General features: G+C 38.6%; 1 protein-coding gene across 1 annotated transcript; it reads left to right on the plus strand.

Moving 5' to 3' along the window:
• The first annotated feature begins 241 nt into the window (after nt 1-241).
• Nucleotides 242-25,952, plus strand: Ddx1 (DEAD-box helicase 1). The gene is made up of 26 exons (XM_051181644.1): nt 242-342; nt 3,141-3,192; nt 3,297-3,360; nt 3,679-3,708; nt 4,663-4,759; nt 6,311-6,358; nt 7,907-7,990; nt 8,228-8,311; nt 8,840-8,916; nt 9,555-9,627; nt 10,874-10,950; nt 11,059-11,173; nt 11,854-11,992; nt 13,980-14,040; nt 15,700-15,798; nt 16,847-16,936; nt 17,605-17,793; nt 18,427-18,478; nt 19,991-20,137; nt 21,834-21,925; nt 23,313-23,385; nt 23,459-23,531; nt 23,609-23,651; nt 24,473-24,568; nt 24,807-24,927; nt 25,634-25,952. Exons 1-26 carry the CDS (start codon nt 327-329, stop codon nt 25,762-25,764), a joined length of 2,223 nt encoding a protein of 740 aa, XP_051037601.1. The 5' UTR covers nt 242-326; the 3' UTR covers nt 25,765-25,952.

Below are 25,952 nucleotides of genomic sequence, written 5' to 3' on the forward strand. Positions count from 1 at the left end.
CCTTGAGGATCTATCGTGGCTTCTTTATCGAGAAAAAAAAAAATCACCTCAATTACACACTATTTCCGCTGGGCACACCATAACTCTAAAGATGGCTAATAATGACCAGCCCTGGCTATTGGGGAAACCAAAGTCCAACAGCACTGGGTGAGCAGCCCGGCGGGTCCTTTCTTTCTCGGAACCTTTGTCCTGGATCTCCGTCCCCGCTCGGAGTGGGAACACCGAAGGGCGCGGACCGGAAGCGCCCGCCGCCACAGCCGCGGTGTGTCTGCAGGGAGGGAGAGGAGGAGGGAACAACCGAGCGAGCGGCGGCGGAGTACGCGAAGATGGCGGCCTTCTCCGGTGCGTGGTGGGAAGCTGAGGGGTTGTGAGCCGCTCGCCTCGTCCTCCGGGGAACGGGCGGGGTGTACTGTTGTGGCGGTGGGGTGGTTCGGGTGACGGGAGACCGGAGAGATGTCTCCCTCCGGGGACCCGCGCTGTCCGGCAGGGCCGGCCGATTCAGGCCCGGCTTTTCCCCGCGGGCTCTGCCCATGAATATTCGCCCAGCAGCTTTTTCTTCCACCATTCTGCCTGGGCCTTGCAGCACCTGCCACAGCCCGACCGCGGCGTCTGCGCTCGCGGAGCCCGGCCTCCTGCCCCTTTGACGTGGCAGGGACCCACGGCACATCTGGTCCTGGCCTGGCCAAGCAACAACTTAGCGTGGGGACCCGAACATTTGGGGTGGGGATGACTGGCCTGTTTGGGGTCCCCCTCCCCACACAAGACTTTCCAAGAATAAAACTACCAAGAATAAATCTAATCATTTGTTAAGCATCACACTGTGAGGGTTAACGTTGCATGTCAAAGCTAAAGGAAAAGAATTTTCCTCAGGGCCACACTTAGCTATAAGTTTTCAGGATTAGTTAGTTGCTTTCTGATACCAAACAAGATTTGGAAGGGGTATTGCATTCCCCGGTTGATGTTTCTCACTTTCTCGATCAACCTTTGCTTATGCACCCACAGTTTTTCTATTATACATTCATGTACATGTATATTTGTGTGTGTGTATTAATAAATTAGACGTGCTGTCTTTTCATATTAACTTAAAGTTAAATGACATTATACTATTGTTTGCCTTTTCCATTTTCTGTAAAGTCACCTCTTCTAAGAGGAATTCTCTCACTTAACACAGTTTTTAGACCTGAGATCTGTCAGGAAGTTGTTGTAGGTTGTTGTTTTATAGGTGCACATCTTAGGGAAAAATGCTCAAGTTTCAGGACAAAAGTAAAATTAAAGAATTTGGGCATGTACCTGTTTCCTCTTAAAAAGGTTAACAGTTGGGGCTGGAGAGATGGCTCAGAGGTTAAGAGCAGCCACTGCTCTTCTAGAGGACCTGGTTTCAATTCCCAGCACCCACACGGCAGTTCACAACTGTCTGTAACTCAGAGATCAGACGCCCTCACATAGACATACATGCAGGCAGAAAACCAATGCACATAAAATAGAAGTAATTAGAAAAGAAATTGCTTAAAAAAAAGTTTAACAGTTATACCTTTTAAAAGACAAGGTATCTGTAGAAAATAGCCCAAACACATGACCAGGATCTGGCAAGAAACTGTCTAAAATTTGCCAGAAGCCATCCTTGGTTGCTACTTGTAAGTCTTGGAAGCAGCTTGAGCTTGCAATATTCTGTGTGTAGCATACTTAAGACCATCACTTTCTTTTCTTTGTATTTTGGTGGTAGTAGTTGATGAAGTTCAAGTCAACTTGCAGGAGTTGGCCCTCTTCTACCATGTGGGGCCAGGGGCTTGAACTCAGGTCTTCAGGCTTGGTGGCAAGTGTCCTAAGCCATTGAGCCTGGGTCATTGCTCTCTTTTTTCCCCAATAGTTTGCATTCTAGGACTAGATAGACTCTAGGGTATAATTGTTAGGCGGGTCAGTCTAGTTGTTTATCTTTAGGGCTTAATTAGTTTGTCTCTGGAAGGGAACATTAAATAATCTGCCTAACTATAACTGGTTTCACTTGAGGAATGATAAAATGACAGAACTGCCGACTGTCACATTTTTGATTATCTGCAAAATTACTTAAGTAGACAATTAACATAGCAGATCTTCACCTGGCAATTCCCATTGTTCAGGTTTTCTATACTCACACCAACGCCTCCCATTGGTTAATCAGAATTTGTTTATATATTTAAAATAAAAACAATTTTATTTCTCAAACTTAGAGAAATGAATTCATCCTCAAAGCAGTGGTGTTATTGTGAAAACACTTTTCACCTGCCTTGTGTGCTGTGCTGTGCTGTGCAGTGCAGTGCAGTGTAGTGGTGGCTGAGAGGTTATCTGAACTTAAGGACTCAATATCAAGGTTAAGTAGAGTATAATAGACTATGGAGCACAAAACCAAAAGTTACTCCTATATGTGGGAGTTTCTGATTTACTTACACGTTAAGTTTTTTTTTTTTTTTAATTGAAACAGTATTTGTATGTAGTTAAATGGTACAGGGTGAAGCTTTGATCCTTGAATGTTTCATAAGAGTCAAATCAGGGTAAATAGCATGATCATTACCTGAAATTTGTCAAATCTCTATAGTAAAGGCATTAAAAACCTCTTCTAGTCTGGGACACACAATGCCTTCTGAACAGAATTTTGATTATGGCTGCCATAAAATGTGGGCTGTTCATTTTTCTTATATCCTAGAGGATGTTCAGATGGTCTTGGACTAGCCAGAACATAGAACTGCTACATTATCACCCAGTGACACTGGAGATTCAGGTCTAGGGGCCTAACTATCAGATTCTAACTCCTTTATTTTTAGCTAAATAAGCACTGGTGGCTAGCATGTGCTAATGGCACTGTGCCAGTGGTATCACAATGTGACCTCATTTTCCTATACCCCCTACAAAGTAGGGATGGCAAGTCCCCTTTTCTGCAGAGAAAGTAGATTTATAGTTTTGTCCCACGGTCTTGTTCTTTGTAAATGAGACCTTGGATTGAAGTCAAATCTGTCTCCAAAACTTAACACTCTTAGCAGTTCCATACAAAGGTCCAGTATAAGAGCCAAACTTCAAAGCTCCCCCCCCCCAGTTCTGTGAAAGAGGCTTTAAGAGAATATGATTTATTAATAGGTTTGATTATTACAATGACTTTTTGTTTTCAGAGATGGGTGTTATGCCTGAAATTGCACAAGCTGTGGAAGAGATGGATTGGCTGTAAGTATATAGAACTCAAATGCATTTGGGACAAAAATATTGTAATATGAATAGTAATTTTTATCAAATAACTAAGTACAGTTCTTTAAATTTGATTCTCCTAGTCTACCAACTGATATCCAGGCAGAATCTATCCCGTTGATCCTAGGAGGAGGTGATGTACTTATGGTAGGTTTACGTTTAATGAGGTGGTTGGTGGTTTGGGGCATGCATGTTCTGGGGCTGAATGTAACCCACTTTAAGATATCTCAGAAACTTACAATTGGAATTGTTTTACCAAATTAATTTTATTCATTCACCAGTATTTGTAACACATATACTATGATCAGCGTAAGCTACAGAAGCTATGGGAATAGACTTGGGTGGTTCTTATTGCAGGTAATGGTGGAAGGTAGCATAAAGTTAGCTAGTCAAGTGTTACAAGATTTCTGCATGGTTTGATCTCTTAATTCACAATTTAAACTACAATTAATTTTCCCCATTCAGGCAGCAGAAACAGGAAGTGGAAAAACTGGTGTAAGTATTAAAACCTGAATATTAAAGTATTTGAACAGTATATGTTTTGTGTAGTTGGGCAGCTTACATTTTGAAATAATTAAAACAGCCTCCTCCAGTATGTAAGAAATGATGGTTTGTCATTGACTTAATTAGGGTTACTATTGGTGTGATGAAACACCATGACCAAAAGCAACTTGGGGAGGAAAGGGTTCATTTAGCTCACATATCCTAAATCACAGTCCATTGAGGGAAGCCAATGCAGGAACTCAAACCTGGCAGAACCTGGAGGCAGGTGCTGATGCAGAAGCCTCAGAGGGGTACTACTTACACGTTGCTCCTCATGGCTTGCTCACAGCGCTTTTTTTATAGTACCCAGGACCACCAGCCTAGGGGTGGCACCAACTTCAATGGTCTGTGCCCTAATTATATCACTAATTAATAAAATGCCCCACAGGTCTTCTTACAGCATGATCTTACAGAGGCAGTTTTCTATAGCTCAGTTAAAGTTGACATAAAACTAGCCAGCATAGCCATTCAGGGTAATATTTCTCTTGTTGGCAAATTATGAAAGTTTGTAAAGAGCATGATTTTAAGAATGTTTTAAAGAGGTTCTACAGAAAGAGACATGGATTCTGTAATGTTTGCAGGAACTTCAGGGCGCTCTTAAAATAAAAAGATTGCATCCAGAAAAGGCGTCACTGTTGGCCTAGACTAGAGAAGTAGTCTGAGTAGATGAAAATTTCCATGTTTTCCTTTATGTTCATTCTCAAGTTCCTCATCCTGTGTTCCAAGACATCAGCTGGCTTGTGTCTGTCAACTCTTGATTATCTGATTGGTATTTAGGTTTGAGTAAATGAAATAGGAGCAGCCCCCTGGATAATTTCTAATGTGCATGCATGGCCTTTGCCATCATACTGATTGCTCAGCAGCAGCTGACTGAATAATTAACATAGAAAAACATCTCTCTGACAGGCTTTTAGTATTCCAGTTATCCAGATTGTATATGAGACTCTGAAAGACCAACAGGAAGGAAAGAAAGGGAAAACTACTATCAAAACCGGTGCTTCAGGTAATTGTTATATTGCTATTTTCTTTTTCATAATTAGTCCTTCTCTTTTGCTAGTTTGAATTTAAGGTGTGTATTTTATTGCCTGTGTATGCATCTGCAGTGTTGTTTCCTGGAAACAGGGATAACAAATTACATTTACAACCTAGTTAGTGAATCGTCTATCCTAAAATACCAATAGTGCTTCTTTTGAGAACATACTGACATTTGGAATTTACCTTTGGTTGTTTCTTTGGTTTTCTTAACCATATGTAACTGTGTGTGCCTAAGACTAAGGGTGAATTGGCATATTGTCCAATGTGGGATGTGTCTTCCCTATAGACCCCAGGCTGATTCTCTTACTGGGTTTTGATCCTATCTACTGTAAATAATCTCACCTTCATTTCCTTATCTTTAAGTTATAATCTTTATCCTTCCGTAGTTTCTAAATTTCATTCTTCATCTCTGCTTCTGTCACATTTTAACAATTGTGTTATATATTTTGAAGTAACTTGTTTTATGTTACAAAACAGAATTGTGAAACATAGCAAGTTTAAAAAGTTGAGTGAACTTGGTATATCAACTTCTTTTTGATATGAAAGTTATAATGTCAGAGAAGATGAACTAATTTAGCAAATGAATTGTGTGAAAGACAATGAGTATAACTATACTGTTGGCCCATTTTAAAATAGTCTCAGAATTTTTAATAGCCATATGCCATCATTTATCAGAGATGATGCTAGACAAGAATGCTTCTGAGATAGCTAAGCAGAAGAAGGATGGGTCTAAAAGTCATGTCTGGTGAGGGGACACAAACCTAGATTTATAAACATGAAGGATAAGGGAGCAGATAACAACCGATGACTAAAGAAATGTGGAAAGGACATGGTTGCTCTGGGGAGCAGGCTCGGAATGCTTTACACGTTTAGGACTAGCCAGTGGTTCCAGTGAGCTGACAAGGGAGTCCTGAGGAAGACAGTTCTCCTGTGTTCATAGTATTCAAACTCGATAGATAGCTCTTGATCAGACATGGTCCAGAAAGGATTTCTGCCTTGGACAGGAAGATGCTCTAAACTGCATGTAGGGTCTCTTTAGTTACTGTAATTTTTATCCATCATGGCCTATTAAGATGTTTATAAAAGGAAAAATACCAAACATAAAAACAGGAAGAAAAATGAAAGTGGGAGAATTTCATATTTGAACTAAAGTAAAGGACTGGCTAATTAGGTCATTTATTTCCTTTGTTTAAGGTTGAGTTGCTTTGTTACCTAAACTTCACTTTGTCAGTGACAAAGATTGGTGTCCTTTATACAGAGTGCACTGAAACCAAGAGGGAGACTAGATTTTAGTCTCAAATGGGCCAGTTATTATCATTGGCACCTTTTGATTTGCAGGGTTAGTTTTGTCTTTAATAAAAACAGCTGTGCATGTGTGTGTGAGTGTGTATTACAAATAATGTGCAAAACCATGTTGAATCAAGACACTGATATAGAAAATTTAAGCTATTTTCTGTTTTTTATAGACCTATATATTTCATATGGTTATGGGTCACTTTTCTTATATTAATTTCTTTAGTGCTCAACAAATGGCAGATGAACCCGTATGACAGAGGGTCTGCTTTTGGTAAGTAGATAAATTTTTCTACTCATAAATAGTTCAGAAACTTAAAAAAAAATACATGTAAATACCAAGCAAATTATGAAAAAGTGTTGTGTGTGATTTAATTGCCATAGATTAGGATATAGTCATTAAAGGTAAACAGTATAGTGCTGAACTAGGAGACAGTAGAATATGATGGAAATAAACCCTAGTGTATGACAAATTAATGTGCACAAAAAATGTAGTGTTGTAATATTGTATTTCACTGGGGAAGGGGAGATTTATGCAGTAAAAGATGCTGGCATCATTGATGATCCATCTGGAGCAACAAAAAATTGGCTTCTATATATCATAACTAGAAATATATTCCACATGTACTTGAGATTTAAATTATATATATGTATATATATGTATATATATGTATATGTATATGAAAATGTAAGTGTAGATATGTATGTAAAATTAGGCATATATAATTTAGTAGAAGAAAAACTTTTCTAGTCCAAATAGAAGACTTAGAATTTATAAAAGATAGAATGTTTGAATTTATTATTGTTTTAATTAACACATTAATTGTATAAACTAGTAGGATTCACTGGGATTCCCATTTGTGCAGACGTGTGTTCTAATTACATGTATCCATCTACCAACTTTCTCTTTGATCCCCTGTTGAACTCTCTATTCTCCTGCCTCTGTCTCCCAAGTGCTGGGATTGCAGGCAACTCACCAGAGACCCTTATACAAAGGTTCATAATACTCATCACATGAGTAAGAATTTAAAACTTTTGAAAAATGAGGTAAGATGTTTGAAGAAATGTGGTATTTTACAACTTTGTTCTTTACGAGGTACAGAATATGACTTGGAAACACGAATGGGGCAAAAGGTAGTTTCTTTTCAGTATAGACAAAAGCCAGGTCTTTATTTAATAAGCATATGTCTGGCTGGACATTGGTGGCGCATGCCTTTAATCCCAGCACTCGGCAGGCAGAGGCAGGCGGATCTCTGTGAGTTCGAGGCCAGCCTGGTCTACATAGGTAGTTCCAGGACTGGCTCCAAAACATTACAGAGAAACCCTATTTCTAAAAACCAAAATAAATAGTAATAATAATAATAATGATAATAATAAGCATATGTGTGACACTGGTGTGTGACGTAAAAAAAAAAAAACCTCATCTCTTAGAGCTCCTAATATTACCCAAATAGTGCACACTGGTTATTTCTATGCTTCTTACTAAATAGCCAGAAAACTGATGAGTGGGTGTCATGGCATCCCTTAGTCCTCTTGTCACAGCACTGGAGAATGGCTGTCTAAACACATGTGTTGGCCATGAGGTGATTACTTTAGGGTTTGTGCCCATCTTTTCTGGATTCATTGTTTGAGTTCTTGTCCTAACGGTGACAGTATAGAACCTAGTGACCAGCACATCAGGGATAAAGAGGAAGCACAACTGTCATCTAGGATTGTAAACTCTGGAACATTCTGTCAAGTGAAGCTGTTATTGATGAGGTTGACTGGTTTTTATTTCATAATGGACAGTTTGTACACTTCTGTATGTTTTTCTCACATTTAGCAATTGGGTCGGATGGCCTGTGTTGTCAGAGCAGAGAAGTGAAGGAATGGCATGGGTGCAGAGCGACCAGAGGACTGCTGAAAGGTATTGATTGGACCAGTGTTCATGACTGCTTTAAGAGTCGAGACTGTCAGTATGTGAATTTCCCTTAGTCTAAACTGTCAGTACGTGAATTTCCCGTAGGTGCTTTAAAGCAAAGATCTGCACAGCAGACTCACAGCTCTTCTGTCACTTACAAATGTAACACAGAAGCAGTAAGAGTTGGTAAGTGGGTCATATGCATTTAATTTGTGTAAATCTCATGGAATTTTACCCTTACAGGGAAACACTACTATGAGGTATCCTGTCATGACCAAGGGCTTTGCAGAGTCGGGTGGTCTACCATGCAGGCCTCCTTAGACCTAGGTAAGTGTTTCTATAGTAACTGAACTGTTTTAAATTTATAGATTGTTAACATTTTATTAATTGGGAGACAAACTGATAGACTTCAGTGTCCTAGAGTTTAATTTCATGGCCATAAAAATATTTATTTGTGCATCACCCAGTTCCAGAAAAGACTTGAAGTAGGTTACTGCTTGCTTCCAATTAGCACCCCCACTCCATGTTCTGGTTGGTGTGGAATTGGAGAATAAGATTAAGAATGAAGATCAGGCTAAACTTAGCATGCTTGAAACATCCAATACTGCAAAGACATTTCAGATGACTGAGTTTGTTAGTGACCAAAGCCAAGAGTGTGGCACTGTCACTTTGTATCTGTGGCATTGCATATTCTGCAGTGGCTGAAAATACTCCCAGATGATGCAAGGCTCAGGAATCTAGGGAGATTTACCTGCTATGGGCTCTCAGACTGAATGAGTAAAATCACTTCTTTCATGGGGCTTTTAATTCTCCTGGTTAAGTTTAGACCTCTAGTAAACTACCTTTAAAATCTAGGTACTGACAAGTTTGGATTTGGCTTCGGTGGAACAGGAAAGAAATCTCATAATAAACAGTTCGATAATTATGGAGAGGTAAGTTCTGATGCTGTTTATTCAGTCATCTTTGGAAGTCTTCTTGCATTCTTAATCACTTATGTGACTGAGAATGTGTAGATGCTTCTCAAAGCAATTTCCAAAGGTAGTTCGGGTTTGGACTGGGAAAAGCAATTGATTTAAGACTAAATAAATAAATAGTGCTTAAAATTTTATTAGCCCCTCCAAAGTATATTGTCTTTTTTTATCTCATTCTGACTTTGGAACTTATGTCTATGTTATTCTCATTTCTTAGTTTTGGTTATGAAGTCTTTAAATATAGTTCTCTGACCCTAAATCCATGGCAGTATTCCTTAATGTCATGTTGATTCTGAGAAGCCTGTTACATATATCTACTATTGGTTGTGATGTATGCTCTGACAAGTTTTTGATGGTTTACTTTCCTAAGATAAAATCTTATCTGTAACCTAGGTGCCTGGTGATCCTTCTGCCTCAGCCTCCTCCATGCTGGATTACAAAAGTGACCCACCATGCCCCGTTTTGAGACCTTCCATACCATTTAGAGAAATTCTTTTGGAACACCAGTGTATTTGCTTTTGATGCTACTGTCTGTGATTTGTTAACCTCGTTTCAGATCTTGCTTTCTGATAATGACATTTCACTTTCTGGGATTTCAGGAATTCACTATGCACGATACAATTGGCTGCTACTTAGATATTGATAAAGGGCATGTGAAGTTCTCTAAGAATGGTAGGTGCTCTGGATCTTATCAGGAAAAAAAATTGTAATTCTTGGTTCTGATTCTCTTACTCTCTTCTTCAGTCCTCTATTTACCTTTCATTTCAGTAGATATTTATTTTGTTGAGTATCTGCAATGTGCCATGTATACTAGTCAGTGATAAAACTACAGTAGAAGGTGGAACAGACGAAGGGCAACTCTGGTGCTTTCATGCTGATGAGGAGAGGCAGACACCCAGTATTTACAAGTAGAACATTAGGTGAGAAGAAGGAAAGCAAGGCAAGGGAATACATTTCTGTGTGAGGATATGTGCTTTTCCATAGCTAGCTCAGAGAAGGCTGTGCTGATGACCTTTACAAGGAGTCAGTTGGGTGGGGTTGGGCTGAGACCTGAAGAACATTTCAGGAAGAGAGAAGAACAAAGAGAAGGTTCTGGGGTGGAAGTATCTGTACTGCCTTAGCAACAGTGAGGTGGCATCCATGTCAGGTGCCTGAGCTGGAGGGAGAGATGTTAGCTCAGTGAGGTAGGCTGTAGTGCAGACTTTGCTTTTTGTTCTGAGTAAGTTGGAAACCCTCTGTGGTTCTGAACAGAGGGATGGCATGTCTCCACCAGGATGGACCAGTTGTGTTGAAAACAGACTAGGAGGTGGGAAGTGTATTGAAGTCATCGATAGAGTAAAAGTACATAAATAATAGTGAAGTTCCAAAGCCTGGTCCCCTGTGGCTAAAAGCTGGTTACCTGAGGAGAATCTAGCAGAGAGGAAGAAGAGGAGAGAACTGGGTGCATGGAATCGGCTCCCCAAAGGGAGACAGTTTCACAGCGGAGGGAGAAACAGCTTGTGCTCAGTACTTCTGAAAGTATTATCAAGAGAGACAGGAGTGACATGTAGACAATGGGATAAACAGAAGGAAGAATTTCCTAAAAAGAACATCAGGGATTTTCCTTCATAAGTGAGAAGGAAAATGCAAGTAAAATAGAAGGAGCTGTGGGTTCAAGGGAGGATTTGGTGTCTGATGTAGGAGTATCTGTGAACTATGAAGAGGCAGAGGTCTTGTAGAAAGGGAGTAGTAATTAGACATGTAGACAGGAAGAGGGGACAGTTAGTGAAGTCAAACTGTGGATAGGCTGGCTCTAGGCAGCGCACCCTTATCAGTGGGTTCTAGAGAACATGAGAAAGCAAGGCAGGTTGGTAGATTTTATTGTGTATGTGGAAATTCTTTATTTTAATTATTCTGCTTTTGTTTATTTGTTTTAAAGGAAAAGACCTTGGTCTTGCATTTGAAATACCAGCACATATAAAAAACCAAGCCCTCTTCCCCGCCTGTGTTTTGAAGGTAATTAGAGGTTTTCTGTGATCTAAACTGTTTGATTTTCATTCTATTGTACTGGGCAGTTTGTCATTAGGTTAAAACTTTTTTTTTCCCCTTTTAATTCAATGACAGAATGCTGAGTTGAAATTTAACTTTGGTGAAGAAGAATTTAAGTTTCCACCAAAAGATGGTTTTGTTGGTCTTGCCAAGGCCCCAGATAGTTACATCGTCAAGTCGCAACACACAGGTACTTACTGAACCTGAGAGGGTGAGAGTTTCTAGAGAACCCGAGTGGGAAGGGCTCCTCTTAGTGAGTCCCACTTGCTTCCTGCTCTGGTTGAATCAAACTTTATAAGAGATTAGTAAAATTCTGTTTCCAAAGTTAATTGATGAAATGTTTTGTGTCTGTTAAGGCATTTGGGCTATCTCAGTCTTGATGGCAGTGATAGGCTTGACTTCTGTGCTTGTGAAGTACCATAGCAGCGTGCTAAGTTCTTTCCGCAGATTGTTTAACCTTCACACAGCCCTCTGGGGTAGCACCCTTCACATCTTACAGGGTGCCAGAAGAAAGGATTTGAAGTCACTTGCCCAAGATAAGTGGTAGGACTGAATTTATATCCAAGCAGTCATGGCTTGAAAGTTTACCCATTTCCTGTATTAGTGCCTGGTATAGTTCACCCACTTAAAGTACATTTTCTGGTTTGTCACAAGAAAGTGGGTTATTTTTTTTAACAAGAATATCAATCAATTGTTCTCACCCCAATTAGACTTTTAAAAAAAAAATCTCAAGTTATTTTAGGAATTTTAGCTTTATTTTGTTGGATTGTCTCCCCATATTTTACAATTATCACTTAAAATTTAATACTGGAACAGATGGTATTTTCGGGTGTGACTTATGTGACCTGTGGTCTTCCCTGTTCTCTTAAGGTAATGCACAGGTATCACAAACAAAATTTCTCCCTAATGCTCCAAAAGCTCTCATTGTGGAACCCTCCAGGGAGCTAGCTGAGCAAACCTTGAACAACGTCAAGCAGTTTAAGAAGTATATTGATAACCCTAAGTTACGGTAAGCTTTCCTTGAGCTCAAATGCTTATTGTCTTTAAGTTTTAAGTGTTCTAAAGTTAAACAAGAGGGGATATTGGTATGCTACATAAAACACTATAACTCTGTAGTAATAGTGTTACCAAACTTTCTTCCTTTGGGGAGAGGTTGATTTCATTCAGTGTTAAATTGATTTCATCTCTTCAGTGCTTAGAAAATGTACAGCTCAGTGTAGGATGTCAGGGTTCCTAACCTGATAGTGACTGCAAGACCCCTGCAGAGGTGGTCTCATGAGTATTGCATGGAAGGAAACTCTTTGTTCCTTCATTTCTTTTGTGAGATTGGATCTTGCTATCTAATCAAACTGGCTTCAAACTCACCATTCTCCTGCCTCCTGAGTACTAAGATTGCAGGTGTGAACCACCACATTCAGCTAGGAATCCCTTTTCATTTGTGAAAAGCCAAATCCTATATGTAGACGATTGATTTCACACATAGTTTTTGTTACTTTGCTTTTAATTGGAGCAATTTTGGCAATAAAGTTCACTGTTTGGAAATATACATTCAGGTGATTTTCAGTATATTCAAAATGTTAGGTGATTACTACTACTTTCTTAATTCTAGGAACTCTGGTTCTGGTGGTAATAGTGGCCTTATTTACAAGTTAAGCACACTGATTTAGTTGTAAATTACACTAGGCCAAATAATCCTTAATTTTGTTTACTGGATTGACACATTACTCATTTGGCAGATATTAAGAACCCTGTGTTGTAAAGTCTATGCCTAAGATCTAGGCTGGGCTCTGGCTTTCACAGAACTCGTTGTAGGATTGTGGGGTAGTGTGGAGGGGAGAGAGATAAGAAAACAATGTGGGAAACGTTTTCAGCTTTTAGGAAAAGAACTTCCCATGGAGCTGATGACAGTTCTTTCTCAGAGTCTGAGACCTTTAGAGGAGTAGTTTTGGAAATGGATAAAATGCCTGTGTGGCTTGATTTGTTACTGTTTTTATCTGTAAAAATTAATGTGCTTAGACAAAGGCTATAAGGGAAGATGGATGGTAAAAAACAGTTCATTGATAAAGTTGGTAAAATTATGGATTATATATTGCTAATTTGGTACTTAATACAAATAAGCCGGTGCCTTACTTTGAAGTTTTAGTGCCTATTTGAAACTAACCTATCTGCCCTACACAGTGAGTTTGGCTATATAATGAGACCCTGTTTCAAAAAGGAAGAATTCAGTGTCTAGAGACATAGATCACTAATAAAGAACACTGGCTACTCTTCCAGAGGACCCAGGTTCAATTTCTAGCACCCACATGGTGCCTTACAATGATCTGTAACTCAAGTTCCAGGAGATCTCACACCTTTCCACGGGCAGCAGACATGTATGTGGTGCACATATATGCATGCATGTTGGCAAAACACTCATGCACATGATTTTTTGTTTGTTTGTTTTTTAAGACAGTGCTTCTCTGTTTAAGTTCTAGGCTGACCTAGAACTTACTTTGTAGACTGGGCTGGCCTTGAACTCACAGAGGTCTGCCTGCCTCTGCCACTCAAGTGCCAGGGTTAGAGATATCCACTACCACCACCTGGCTTATAAATCTTTTTTTTAATGAGATAATATTTTGTCTTTTTAACAAGCTATAAGTAACACTAAATACAAGTCTTTTATTTTCAGTTTCTGACTATCCTTCCTAAAAGCGACCTTTATTACTCTGATTTCCAGCCATTTTTCCAGCTCTACTCTATAGTACAAATAAATGTATTTTAAAAGATGGAAATCTGGTTTTAAAGAGCTTAGGTGGGGCAGGCTGTGTAGATAAGGGCTGATGCCCTCACTGGAAGCTCAGTCTCCTCAGCGCTGTCTCTGGCTTTGGGGATGAAGTGCTCTGCTCCCACCTCTCTGTACTCACTCTATTGTGGCTCTCTGTCAGAGATCTCTTCCACCTTTAATGGATGGTACAGACTTTAATCTTTCTCCTTTATCATCCTGCTGTTCATTTCAGGGAGCTTCTCATCATCGGAGGTGTTGCAGCTCGGGATCAACTCTCTGTTTTGGATAATGGGGTAAGTTGTGCTTTTAATTTGGGAACAAATTCTGTTTTGTCTATGAAAAGTCAAATGAGGCTAAAATGAGCACAAGACCAAAAGAGGCTTTGCTGGAAGATATCTTGTGGGCGCACCTTTTTACCCAGAAGTTGGAAAGTAGTCCTTTTTAAATTCTCCATCTGAAATTCCACCATGTTTTGTTTATGATTTGCTTCCCTGGGAATTTCCTTCTAGGCTTTTCTAATTAAAAGTCACTTTTTATTGTTTCTGTATTTATTGGCTGGCATTTTTTTTTTTTTTTAATTTGGTTTGTTTGTAGACTAAGCTGGCCTCAAACTCACAGAAATTTGCATGCCTATGCTGAGATTAAAGCCATGTGCCACCACCACTTGATGTTGACATATTCATTTATTTATTCATTTTTTGATTGAAAAAGCAAGCAATGTTGAGTAAAGTGTGGAGAGGGAAATGATGAGGGATACTGAGATGGTTTGAATTCAGACACACTTGAGGAAGTCTTAGAGGCTGCTCAGATGTGCCAGTGTGTTGAGCAAAGCCAAGACTCTGCTCCCCGTTGTCTAGGACTCCATAAAATTCTTTTTTATGTTTGTGAAATGAACTTCTTACAAATTTCTCTTTTATTTCCTTTCCTTAATATCTAAATGTGAAATCTAGACCATCTTATGCTCAGTCAGGTTCCTTTCAGTTCCATCCCTGTCAAACTAAATTTGATATTAAATGAACTGTGAATTTGACTTGACAGAGTATATTAAGAGCAAGGAATCATAAAAATGTACTCAAGATACTCACTGAAGCCAGTGGCAGAGGAAAGGCAGTATTAGTTCATTGTTTCCTTGGCAGAATTCAGTTCTCTTCTGTTGGTAAAGGAGTCGCTGTGCTCTCTTCTGCCTTCCATCCCACATTTCCCAGTGCTGCTCCCACCTGTGGAAGTGAGAAGAAGGCATTCTCTCCAGGGGAACTAAGTTATAGACAGAAGTGCTCTTGACCTGAGCCACCTCTCCATCTTTTGTGTAGACTCAGTTTGAACCTCGGTGTGGGCACTTGCTAGTGGTATACCCAGTGCTGTCACTGTAGTAATTGTCTACACTGTAGTGTCCTCCCTTAAAATAGGAGGGATGATGATTATGTCACAGAAATGAAACCTGGAAGACATGTCGCATTGTGTCTATTCACTATGCTTACTGACAAACCTTATAATTATTTCCTGACCAATCACCATAGTGACTCTCAATTTTAATGACATGGGGAGCATTCAGCACATACCGACGTCCAGTGCACATACAGACGTCCAGTGTTCTGTGTGTCTTCTTTCTCTTCATTATCAAAACTAGATGATATTGTTCGTGGTCTCACAGTGGGATAATGGTGGAGCTGGGATTAGAGTTCTTGTTTAATTTTAGAATTCATGTACATTCATGTTTGTTCTTGTAAAATTCAAATTTTATATATTAGACTATGTATAAAAGTTAAAGCTGTCCAAAATCACTTGCTAAAGTTACGTTTACTTCAAATGAAGTTAATATAATACAAATGTGATGTATAATATTATATATCCACTGTATTGACTGTCACTATTTCAGTATTCTCGTGTTTGTTGTAAGTAGAAAATGATAGTAATTTTTCAGTTTGCCTTCAGTGTTGCTTTTGACTTTTCAGGTTGATATCGTCGTTGGTACGCCGGGAAGATTAGATGATTTGGTATCAACAGGCAAGCTCAACTTGTCTCAAGTCAGATTCTTGGTGCTGGACGAAGCTGTATGTTGAAATGTGTTCATGTTTTCTTTAGAGTATGCTTATGTTTTTTTCATATAAGGGTTATAAAATGAAGAAAAATACAATTCAGCCATGGTCCTATTATCTAAATATCACAGTTAACCACATTTTCATACACTGTATGTTGATATACATACAGTTAAGTTTTTGTATGTGCATATTAAATCAAGCTTGAGTAAAAAAAAATTGAAAAAATCCCATATAAAATTGACATGCAGACTTTTGTGATTTTGCTTAAATAATACAGTGCAACAGCTATTTACATGGCATTTACATTGCAGGTACATATGAGAAATCTAAGTGTGCTTTAAAGTAGATGGAGAATATGGGTAGCTTTACACTAAGGACTTGAGCATCTGAATTTAGAGATCCAATAGGGGTCCTGGCACTGACTTATTATAGGGAATTGAAATCAACCTTTGGAAGTTTAAGCAAATCTTTATTTAAAAAATCGTATCACAAATAGTTCATATCATTATTTGTAGTTACTCTTTGAAGGATATTTAATGATGTCATATATGGATACTTCATGGTTTGTTTAATTTCTCTCCAGCTAGTTCCATAGGTAGTTTGCTTTTTTATTCCTAATAGCTGTTTGTACATACATTATTTTTTATTCAACAAATTATTTCTTTTATGTCAGATGCAAAATGTGGACCATCTGGAAGAACATAAATGTGTTTGAGGCTTTTGAATACTCTTCCAAATTGTTCTCAAGATGATTTGGTTAACTTTCCAGCACTGAAGTGTTTTCAGTTTTCAAATTGAAGTCATTATCTTAATGACATGTGCATAAGCTATTGTATTAATTTTAGAATATTGGAGTATGGTTTGGGTTTATACCTTTTTCATACTGTAGTCACAAGGAACCTAAAGTTGAATTTATAAGTTGTCTTTAATATCCAGCAGATAATTATTGTGTAAATACGGGTATATGTATGTATATATGTTTGTTTGTTTGTTTTAATCTTATATTTTAAATTTAAAGCTTAGAAGATTTTAATACTGATTAAAAATTTTTCTTCTGCAGGATGGGCTTCTCTCTCAAGGTTATTCTGACTTTATCAACAGGATGCATGGTCAGATTCCTCAGATTACTTCTGATGGGAAAAGACTTCAGGTATCAAATGACTAAAGCAGCTCAAAAATGTCTGTAAACACTGTTACTTACTGTTGCAGGAACAAAGAGTTTTGATTAAGTTCACTGTATAAAACATTTTCTTTGTTATCATCTAGTTACTGAGTAGTACACACAGATGACAGTCTTAAAAGCTGCTTATAGAAATAAAGGCAGTATCTTAGTCGTCACTGACTAAGTTCTTTCTGCAGAGCACTGAGGACTTCACAGTCTAGATAGATGTGCCTGTGCAAAGGGGAAGCAGCTTCAGCTATTGACAGTCACCTTTGTAATGGTTGTTTTTTTAAAGCATTACCCTTCCTTTTCTCATCCTTCCATAGGAAGCATTTGAAAAGAGAGGGACTGTTCAAGAAAGTGAATGAACAATAATGTGTGACCTTTGATTTAAAAAAAAACAAAACAAAACAAAAACAAACAAGCATGGTTTCTATGTGACAGTGAGGGGGATTGACAGCATGCCCATGTCACACTGTTAGTAGATATTACATGGAGTCAGCTGCTATTAGATGTGTTTTAGATTCCCTGGTTACTATACTTTGTTCTCACATCATTCGTTATTAGTATGATTCTCAAAAGAAATTTTTAAAATGAATGTGATGGAGTGCTGATTGTTATAAAAGTTGATCTAAACCGAGTCCTCCTGTCTCTAGGTGATTGTTTGCTCTGCCACTTTGCATTCTTTCGATGTAAAGAAGCTATCTGAGAAGATAATGCATTTTCCCACATGGGTAGATTTGAAAGGGGAAGACTCTGTTCCAGATACTGTGCACCATGTTGTTGTCCCTGTCAATCCTAAAACTGACAAGCTTTGGGAACGGCTGGGGAAGAACCACATTCGAGTAAGTAATGTGCAGTGAGTAAGTAATGTGCAGTGTGAACATTTGTGTGGCGAGCTGCTCTCCTCGGGCTCTCAGTGGCGCTCAAAGCCTGAGCCTTTGCACCAAAGCCTAGCATGAAGCTGTGTGTTGACTGTGAAAGCTTGGCCATGTAAGAGGTACCAACTAAATGGCAAATTTCATCTTTTACTTTTCTCTTTGTGATTAGCTTCTTTGATACAATTTTGCAAATAAGATTACCTATGTCAAATTTCAGATGCAGAAACTTCCATTTTAGTAACATTTCAATAGGAGCCATGTTGTGCCCTTTTGATGTGCCCTTTTTTCATAAAAGCCCATTTCACTTGCCCATCTTGTCCTTTTCCCCACTGTTACTGCATTTGCTTTTATGTAATAAAAGATGTGCATGTTTTAAGTATGCAGTAGACTAAAAGCCACATTTTTATTTATACTTAATTTCCTTAGTTTTATTGAAGGACTTTTCTGAATCTGAAAAATGGTTTTGTGTACAGATTATAAAGCTGTGCTTGAAATTCCATCTAAAGACAGATAGGTTTCTTCCTTTGACTAACATGACACCTGCTCTTAATCACTCCTTCACGTCCCCATTCCTTTTTTATCTCTCACTTTCGACAGACTGATGATGTGCATGCAAAAGATAATACAAGACCCGGTGCTAACAGTCCAGGTAAGCTGAAAAAATTAATGAGTGTGTTAAAGAGCTTGGAAGTGATTCATTTGTTCTGTTGAATTTCTACTTCAACTATTCTCCTGAAAAATATGAGATCGGGCCTACAAAGTTAGAATGGAAAAATAAAAGCAATAAGAAATTGAGAAACGGGGCAAGCTAATACCATTTAGCTTAGAGGAGGAATGTCAATCAGTGAATTTAGACAGTAGTCCTGTGACTTCAGAATCATGAGTCTTTTGGATTATACATTATAGATCATAGAAAACCAACAACATATGTCTAGAGACAGATTTATGTTGACCTTGAAATTGCAGAAAAATAAAGATGAGCGATGGTGGAAGCATATGCCATTAGCTATAATGGTGAAAGACGAATAATCTGGCTTTCTTTATTATTTTTTGGTGATTATTGTGACTTTTTTAGTGTGTGATTCAGGCCATTAAACACATTTATATTGTTCAACCTTACCACTGTCTGTCTGCAAGACTTCATAGTCTCAAACAGAAACTGTAGCCATTGGTTAGTCTCAGGCAGTGGAGATAGCGTATGAGATAATTTGTTTCATGTCCATAGGATTTTAAAAATTTAGGTACAGTAGGATACAAGGTGCTACAACCTAAGTGGATGGATCATAAACTCGATAAACTGTGTGTCTGACACCAGATGTCTTGGGTGGGTTCTTAGAAGAGGAGTTCACTGAGTGGTTTGTGATGTGCATGTGACATGTATTTGAAAGGTAGATTGAAAGTCCTGATGAGACTTCCTTTTAAATCAGTTTTATGTGTAACTCCAGATTAACATTATCTATATTCACTTCTCCCTGTTGAAGAAAAGTAGACAGAGTGCTAGTTAAGCACATACTGATAACCCATGGTCAGAGGGGCACTTTGTAAGTACCAGTTGTTACTGTATCCTGTGTCACCTTTTAAAGCTTTCCCTGACTCCACCATAGTTGGAGACAACCAGAGAGCATTTAGACACAGGTTGGGTGGGCATTGGCAGAGTGGTAACAGGGTAGCAGCACTTCCATGACTCAGAAGCTTCCAGCCAGGTTTTCATTCTGTGGAGTAATGTTAGGCTGTTTAGATTTTACTAATTTCATTAAGGCTTAAGATAACCCAGTAATCAGGCCTTGAGCATGAATGGAAGTTAATGCAAGACCAATTATAACTAATGTTTGAGAGTAAAGTACCAAGTTTTGGTGTATGCGGCTTTTGTGTTAGTGTGTTTGCACATTTGTGTTCTTCTTAAAAAGTTGTGAGTTTGTGTGGAGGGGTGAAAGGAAGAGAGAGAGAGAGAGAAAGCTAAAGGTAGGTACCATATAAGACATCTACAGAAATAAATGAAGTAATGAATTAACTCAGTATTTCACTCTCATACTCTGCCTTATCTGTAGTATAGCAGGGAATTTTAGGAGAATTAACCAATGTGTCTGCCTGATAATGTGTACTCATAACAGCTTCAGATTGACATTCTGTTGCTTTTTCTCTTGTTGCTATGGTAATCAAGAGATGTGGTCTGAAGCTATTAAAATACTTAAGGGGGAATATGCTGTCCGAGCAATCAAGGAACACAAGATGGATCAAGCAATTATCTTCTGTAGAACTAAAATTGACTGTGATAACTTGGAGCAGTACTTTATGCAACAAGGAGGAGGTAAATTTTTTCTCACTTATTTTCTCATTTCATAGACTATTAGCCTTACATTGATAAAAGCCATAATGCGTGCACAGAGGAAGTTTAAAGCAGTGATGGCACATTGTAATTTATCAGTGTCTCTCCTGTGCATTTTCATGGATAAACCCTGGGGTAAATTGTGAGAACTTTTCCACATTGCTACAATCTTCTTTAGAATAAACCTGAATCACGGAATTCTAAGGATATAGATCTAGATTACTGATTAATACTAACATTTAAAGAGTAAAGGCTAAAATAATAGAATGTGTGTTTTCTAAACTGGTAGGTAGGAAAAAGAGGAACAAGGGAAAAATCTTAAATAAGGCTAAGGAAGAAACCAGGCATCATGGTACACACCTGTAATTCCAGTACTTGGGAGGGAGAGCCTAGAGAATCATGAGGTCACTGAGGTCAGCTTGAGCTACATAGTGAGATAGATGGTATCACAAAAACCCAAGAAATGGGGATATAGCTCAGAGGTAGAACTTGCCTGGTCATGAGTTAAGACTGAATTCCATCTCTAGTCCTGAAGGAAAAATATACATATTAGAAATCACAGAATAAGATCAGTATTGTAAAAATACTGACTATATTTAAGTGTCAGTGGGCTGAAGTGTTCTGCTAAAGTCACATAGAGTATTACTCTAGGTGAAAATTAGGTATATGCTGTTAAAAAGAACATACCAAAAACTCAAGGAAATTTGTTGTTCGAAAGATGTACATTATGTTAGTCATGACACTTTAATTTTAATAAACACTAATGGTAAAGTACAAATCCAAAAGTCTAGTAATGGATGAAGTAGACCTTAAACAAAAATATTAGTAGAAATATAGAGTCACTACTGTAGTGAAATTATAATGGCCCAAACCTTGTAAATAAATAAAGCATCCCACACTAAAATTAACTAGATTCAAAGTCTATACAAGTCAGTGAATTTCTGTATAGGTAGAATAGACATTAAAATGCAAATTTTTTATGTTTAGATGATTTCATGTTTAAATGCGTAAATCAACGTAGAACTATTCCTAAGTGAAAATGGAAATCCCAAGTTTTGCCAAGGCTTTTGAGCATGGCTCAACATTTGGTGTACTCTCATTTGGTGTTGAGAATATTAAGTGGTAAAACCACTTTAGTCAATGGGTCTTACATTGTTTTATAAAGTTGCACAGTTAGCTAGGCGTGGTGGGGCATGCCTATAAGCCCAGCGTTTTGGAAAGTTGAGACAGGAATTTGATGGGATTTAAAGTTCTCTTAAAAGCAAATCGTTGTTAATGTTTCTAGAGGTTTTTGTGTGTTAGGGGAGGGGGGTGTATGTATATGTGGGGGTGTGCACATGCTTGTGGAGGCCAGAGGGTTCTTTGATGACTTTCCACCTTTTTGCACTCCCCAAGAATCTGTAGCTAGTGGTTCAGCTAGACTTGCTAGACAGTGAGTTCCAAGGGTCCACCTGTTCATCCCCACACTCAGTGCTGGGGTTAAAGATGCCACCACTGCCCATGCTTACATTTGCCACCTAAGCTACCTTCCCAGCCTTTCGTGGATTTTATTTTAATGGCATTTTGCCTGTGACAGAAAAGTTGTTGCCTGCATTTGTGCCAAGCTGGGGTGTAGATTTTTATATACAGGTGCTGTTATTCTGCTTCAAGGTCAGTTGTTCAATATGCTTTTCATCAGGACCTGATAAAAAGGGACACCAGTTCTCATGTGTGTGTCTTCACGGTGACAGGAAGCCTCATGAGAGAAAGCAGAACTTGGAAAGATTTAAGGTACAATGTCTGGTTGCCTGCATTTCCTTATTATTTAAAGGGGTTTGTTACAGTGTTTCTTGTGCCACTTAATGTCATTGAAGCAGTTCTCATCCTAGAGACTGGAAGCATCTTCCCTGTGCATCTTCATTATATTAGGTATTAGTCACCTTTGACACTCAGATAATATATTTCACACTCCCACTAGATAGTCAGACATCACTATGCTTACTACCTAATCTACTGCTCCTGAATAGTGTGCTCAATAAACTATTCTTTGACATATGTACATATACATACTTTTCTCATGAAGATTATTTTGTAGAAGTTTGGCTAGTAAACCATGTCACGAATACTTACAGAGAATTCACTTTGTTAATAAATGAAGATGGTCATTAGAGTTTGGTAGCGTTTGCTCTTGTTTGGAGTGTGCCCTTCCAGGTGCTTCTGCATACTGATGGCTTTCAGAGCTTTTGGTGTGTTTAGTAGGCCTCAGCCATGTAGACCTGAACATCAGCACTTCCTTCCTTTGCACTGACATCCTGTTCACCATTCCCGTGTAAGGATAGGTGGATGTGAGACCCATCCTATGGAAAACTGTGGGACATGCTGGGCTTAGGTTGGTTCATGCTTCCATGCTCTGTGTATCATGACATTCCTGGCTTCACTCACCAAGTACACTGCCATTTGGGGATTAAATGAGACCACAGGTCAGTTCAGTGTGTTCTCACCTCCCAATCTTGTTTCCTCTGCACAGAGGCATCCAAAGCTGCTTTGTATTGCCTTTGTAAACACCAGAGGCTCATTCCCTATTCCTTCTCTGGGATTTGTCTGTTGTTATCAGAAGTGTAACTTTGGGGTAATGTATCTTGTCGTCTGGACTTTGTTTTTGAGATTTTGAGTTTTTTTTTTTTTTTTTTAATGTATGGGTGTTTTGTCTGCACCACATGTATGAGTGCCCACAGAAGTCAGAAGAGGGTGTTGAATCCTCGGGAACTGACATTAAAGATTGTTGTTAATGCCATGTAGGTGATGGGAATGGGACCAGAGAACAGTCAGTGAACTTAACCACTGAGCCATCTTTCCAGCCCCTAGATTTAGTTTAATATGAGTAAAGATAACACCTGAGTTTCTATGTTCTGTTCTATTGTATATTTTGGGGTTTCCAAAGATATTTCTAAAGACTAAAGATAAAGCCAGGTTTAATAACACTGGTGTAAGAAAAACAAGGTTGACTCTAACCATTAATACTGTGTTTCTGTAGATAGTAAAATGTCAAGACTTGGTCCAGTAGGTTATATCCAGACAGCTAGCTAATCTGAAAGTAGTGTTGAGCTCTCTTAGTGGAAAGATTGTCTTCATGTCTTGTGCGTTCACTGACAGCTCCTTTTTTTCTTGTTTCCTTTAGAAAGGAGACGTAAGGTTCCTGATTTGCACAGATGTAGCTGCTAGAGGAATTGACATCCACGGTGTCCCATATGGTGAGAAGAAACTCTGCTTTACCCTCTGACCTCACAGACAGTGGCAGCTGTTAACCACTGCCTTTTCTTGCAGTTATAAACGTCACCCTGCCTGATGAGAAGCAGAACTACGTGCACCGAATTGGCAGAGTGGGGCGAGCTGAAAGGTACTTCCCAGGTTCTACCCCCTTTGAGCTCCTGTGTTTCAGAACTAAGGTCTAACATAGGCTTTGAAATCTTACAGGATGGGCCTGGCCATTTCCCTGGTGGCAACAGAAAAAGAAAAGGTAATCTTCCCAGTACTCTGTTAACGTCGTTGTGAGTTGTGGTTTTGATTGGGAAGTAAAAGCAGTTTGAATTTCCTACTGAAATTGGAATCGGTCACAAAGGGAAGTAAGTGAATGAACATTTATGGCATTTCTTCCCTCTGTATTGATTGACTAGACAAATAATAGCATATGATTTACAACAGAAAAAGCAAAATGCAAATATTCCTAAGAGCTCTAACACAGCTTTTCAACAAAAACTAAACACTGTAGTATGATGGCATAGGGCACTTTGAGGGTGACACAGAGATATATGCATATATATATATATTTACAGAACTTTTAGAAGGTCGTTCAAGTACACACTTCCCCATGTGTTTTATTTTTCTTGGATTTAAATACTATTTAAAATATTAATTTTAATATAGCCTTCTCCACTATTTATCTCTTCCCTACCCCACGTCTGCCTTTTTGCAGCCCAGGCAGACCTCAAATTGAATCCTCCTTGCCTTAGCCTGAGTACTGGGTTTATAGGCATGTGCCACCATACCTGGATGCACATATCCCTTTGAACATTAGGTTAATATATCATTTAATGAATTTGTTTGGTTTAAGAATTTCTTTCTGCAACTCACATCCTTTTGTATTATTTTCAGAGTAAATTAGATCTGTTCAATGAGCCACCAAGTAATGGCCATTGAATGAAAATACATTATCCTATTTTTTTTTTTTTTTTTAGTGTTTTAAGAAAGTAAAATGTTAAAAACTTAGAAATTTAGAGCAACATATATAGTTTCTCTCTATCTCTATACATATTTATGCTTTTTCTCCCTTTGCTGTAGGTTTGGTATCATGTGTGCAGCAACCGTGGGAAAGGATGCTATAACACGAGATTAAAGGAAGATGGTGGCTGTACCATCTGGTACAATGAAATGCAGGTGAGTCCTTGACAAACGGACTGCATTCATCTAGAAAAAGTACATCTCTACTTTGATCTGTTTGTGATTGGCTAATGATTTTGTTTGTAAGTTGTGATTTGGGAACTCCTTCCAGAGATCTAGCTTCTATTTGTTCAAGCATCCAGGCTGGCCTAATCTTATTTAATGCTGCCACAGTGAAAGTCTATCAAAATGAAATTTTGATTTCAAATATTATACTTTTCTCATTCTTTCTTAGCTGCTTTCCGAGATAGAAGAGCACCTGAACTGCACCATTTCCCAGGTTGAACCAGATATAAAGGTCCCAGTGGATGAGTTTGATGGGAAAGTTACATATGGGCAAAAGAGGGCTGCTGGTGGTAAGCTTTCAGATGTCTTGATGAACTGTCCCACCTGCCTCCCTCCCAGCTCTGCACCCAATGTTTCATAGTCCAGGCTGGCCAGAAACCTCCTGCCTCAGCCTTCTCAGTGCTGGGATTATAGACACACACTACTACACCAACCTAAACTTGTTAGTTTATGAAGACCAAGTTTTTGTTCCATAATGCTAATAGTGTATTATTAGCATGTTAATTATTCTCCAGCGTTTTATTATTACTTGGTTTGCAGCATTTTATTATGTGATCTGTATGTGATGAGGGATAGTAGTTTAGCTGATAATCTTGAAGTATTCATATCGAGTACTTGAACTTTTAATGCAGTATTAGGAAATGAATATTGTAGGTGACTTTTAAGAATCAGAAGTCTTTAATGTAAGAGGCAACCTTGTTTAGTGTTTTCTTTGCCCAGACTGTTTCTGAATGTTTCTGATACAGAATACAATAATGGTTTGCAAACCAAGAGAATGGTGGTGTGGGTATTGAGGCAACTGTTAGTGAAGCTTGAATACTAATTTATATTGAAATTCTTGATTTACAAAGCTAAATGTACTGTAGATAACTTCATCGGTGTAAGTTTTTAATGCTAGAAACAGTATTTGATGTGATAGAATTGAGCCCCAAGTCTTCCTGACGAATCTTTAAGCGTGTCATTTACATTGCTTTATGATTTGTGTGTGTGGTGCAGGTGGAAACTATAAAGGCCATGTGGATATCCTGGCACCTACCGTTCAGGAGTTGGCCGCCCTTGAAAAGGAAGCACAGACATCTTTCCTGCACCTTGGCTACCTTCCCAACCAGCTGTTCAGAACCTTCTGATTCCATGTAGACGGAATAGGATGGCAGTAATAACGTCTATAGTCTCACCTCCAACATGATGATGCTGTGTCCAAGCGGCAGTATTTATAGTAACCGAGCTGTGACTGCTAGCTTGTGTGTCAGGAAATACAAATCTTAAGAACTCTCCATAAAATGGCAGCCTAATGAAAATAAATTTGACAACTCTA

This window comes from Phodopus roborovskii, unplaced genomic scaffold, assembly GCF_943737965.1.
Source record: "Phodopus roborovskii unplaced genomic scaffold, PHOROB, whole genome shotgun sequence".
NCBI classification, from domain to species: domain Eukaryota; kingdom Metazoa; phylum Chordata; class Mammalia; order Rodentia; family Cricetidae; genus Phodopus; species Phodopus roborovskii.

Coding starts and splice junctions, on each gene's coding strand:
- Ddx1 (XM_051181644.1), top strand. Junction 6,359..7,906: donor TGACAGAGGGTCTGCTTTTG/GTAAGTAGATAA, acceptor TCTCACATTTAG/CAATTGGGTCGGATGGCCTG. Junction 23,652..24,472: donor TGGCAACAGAAAAAGAAAAG/GTAATCTTCCCA, acceptor CCTTTGCTGTAG/GTTTGGTATCATGTGTGCAG.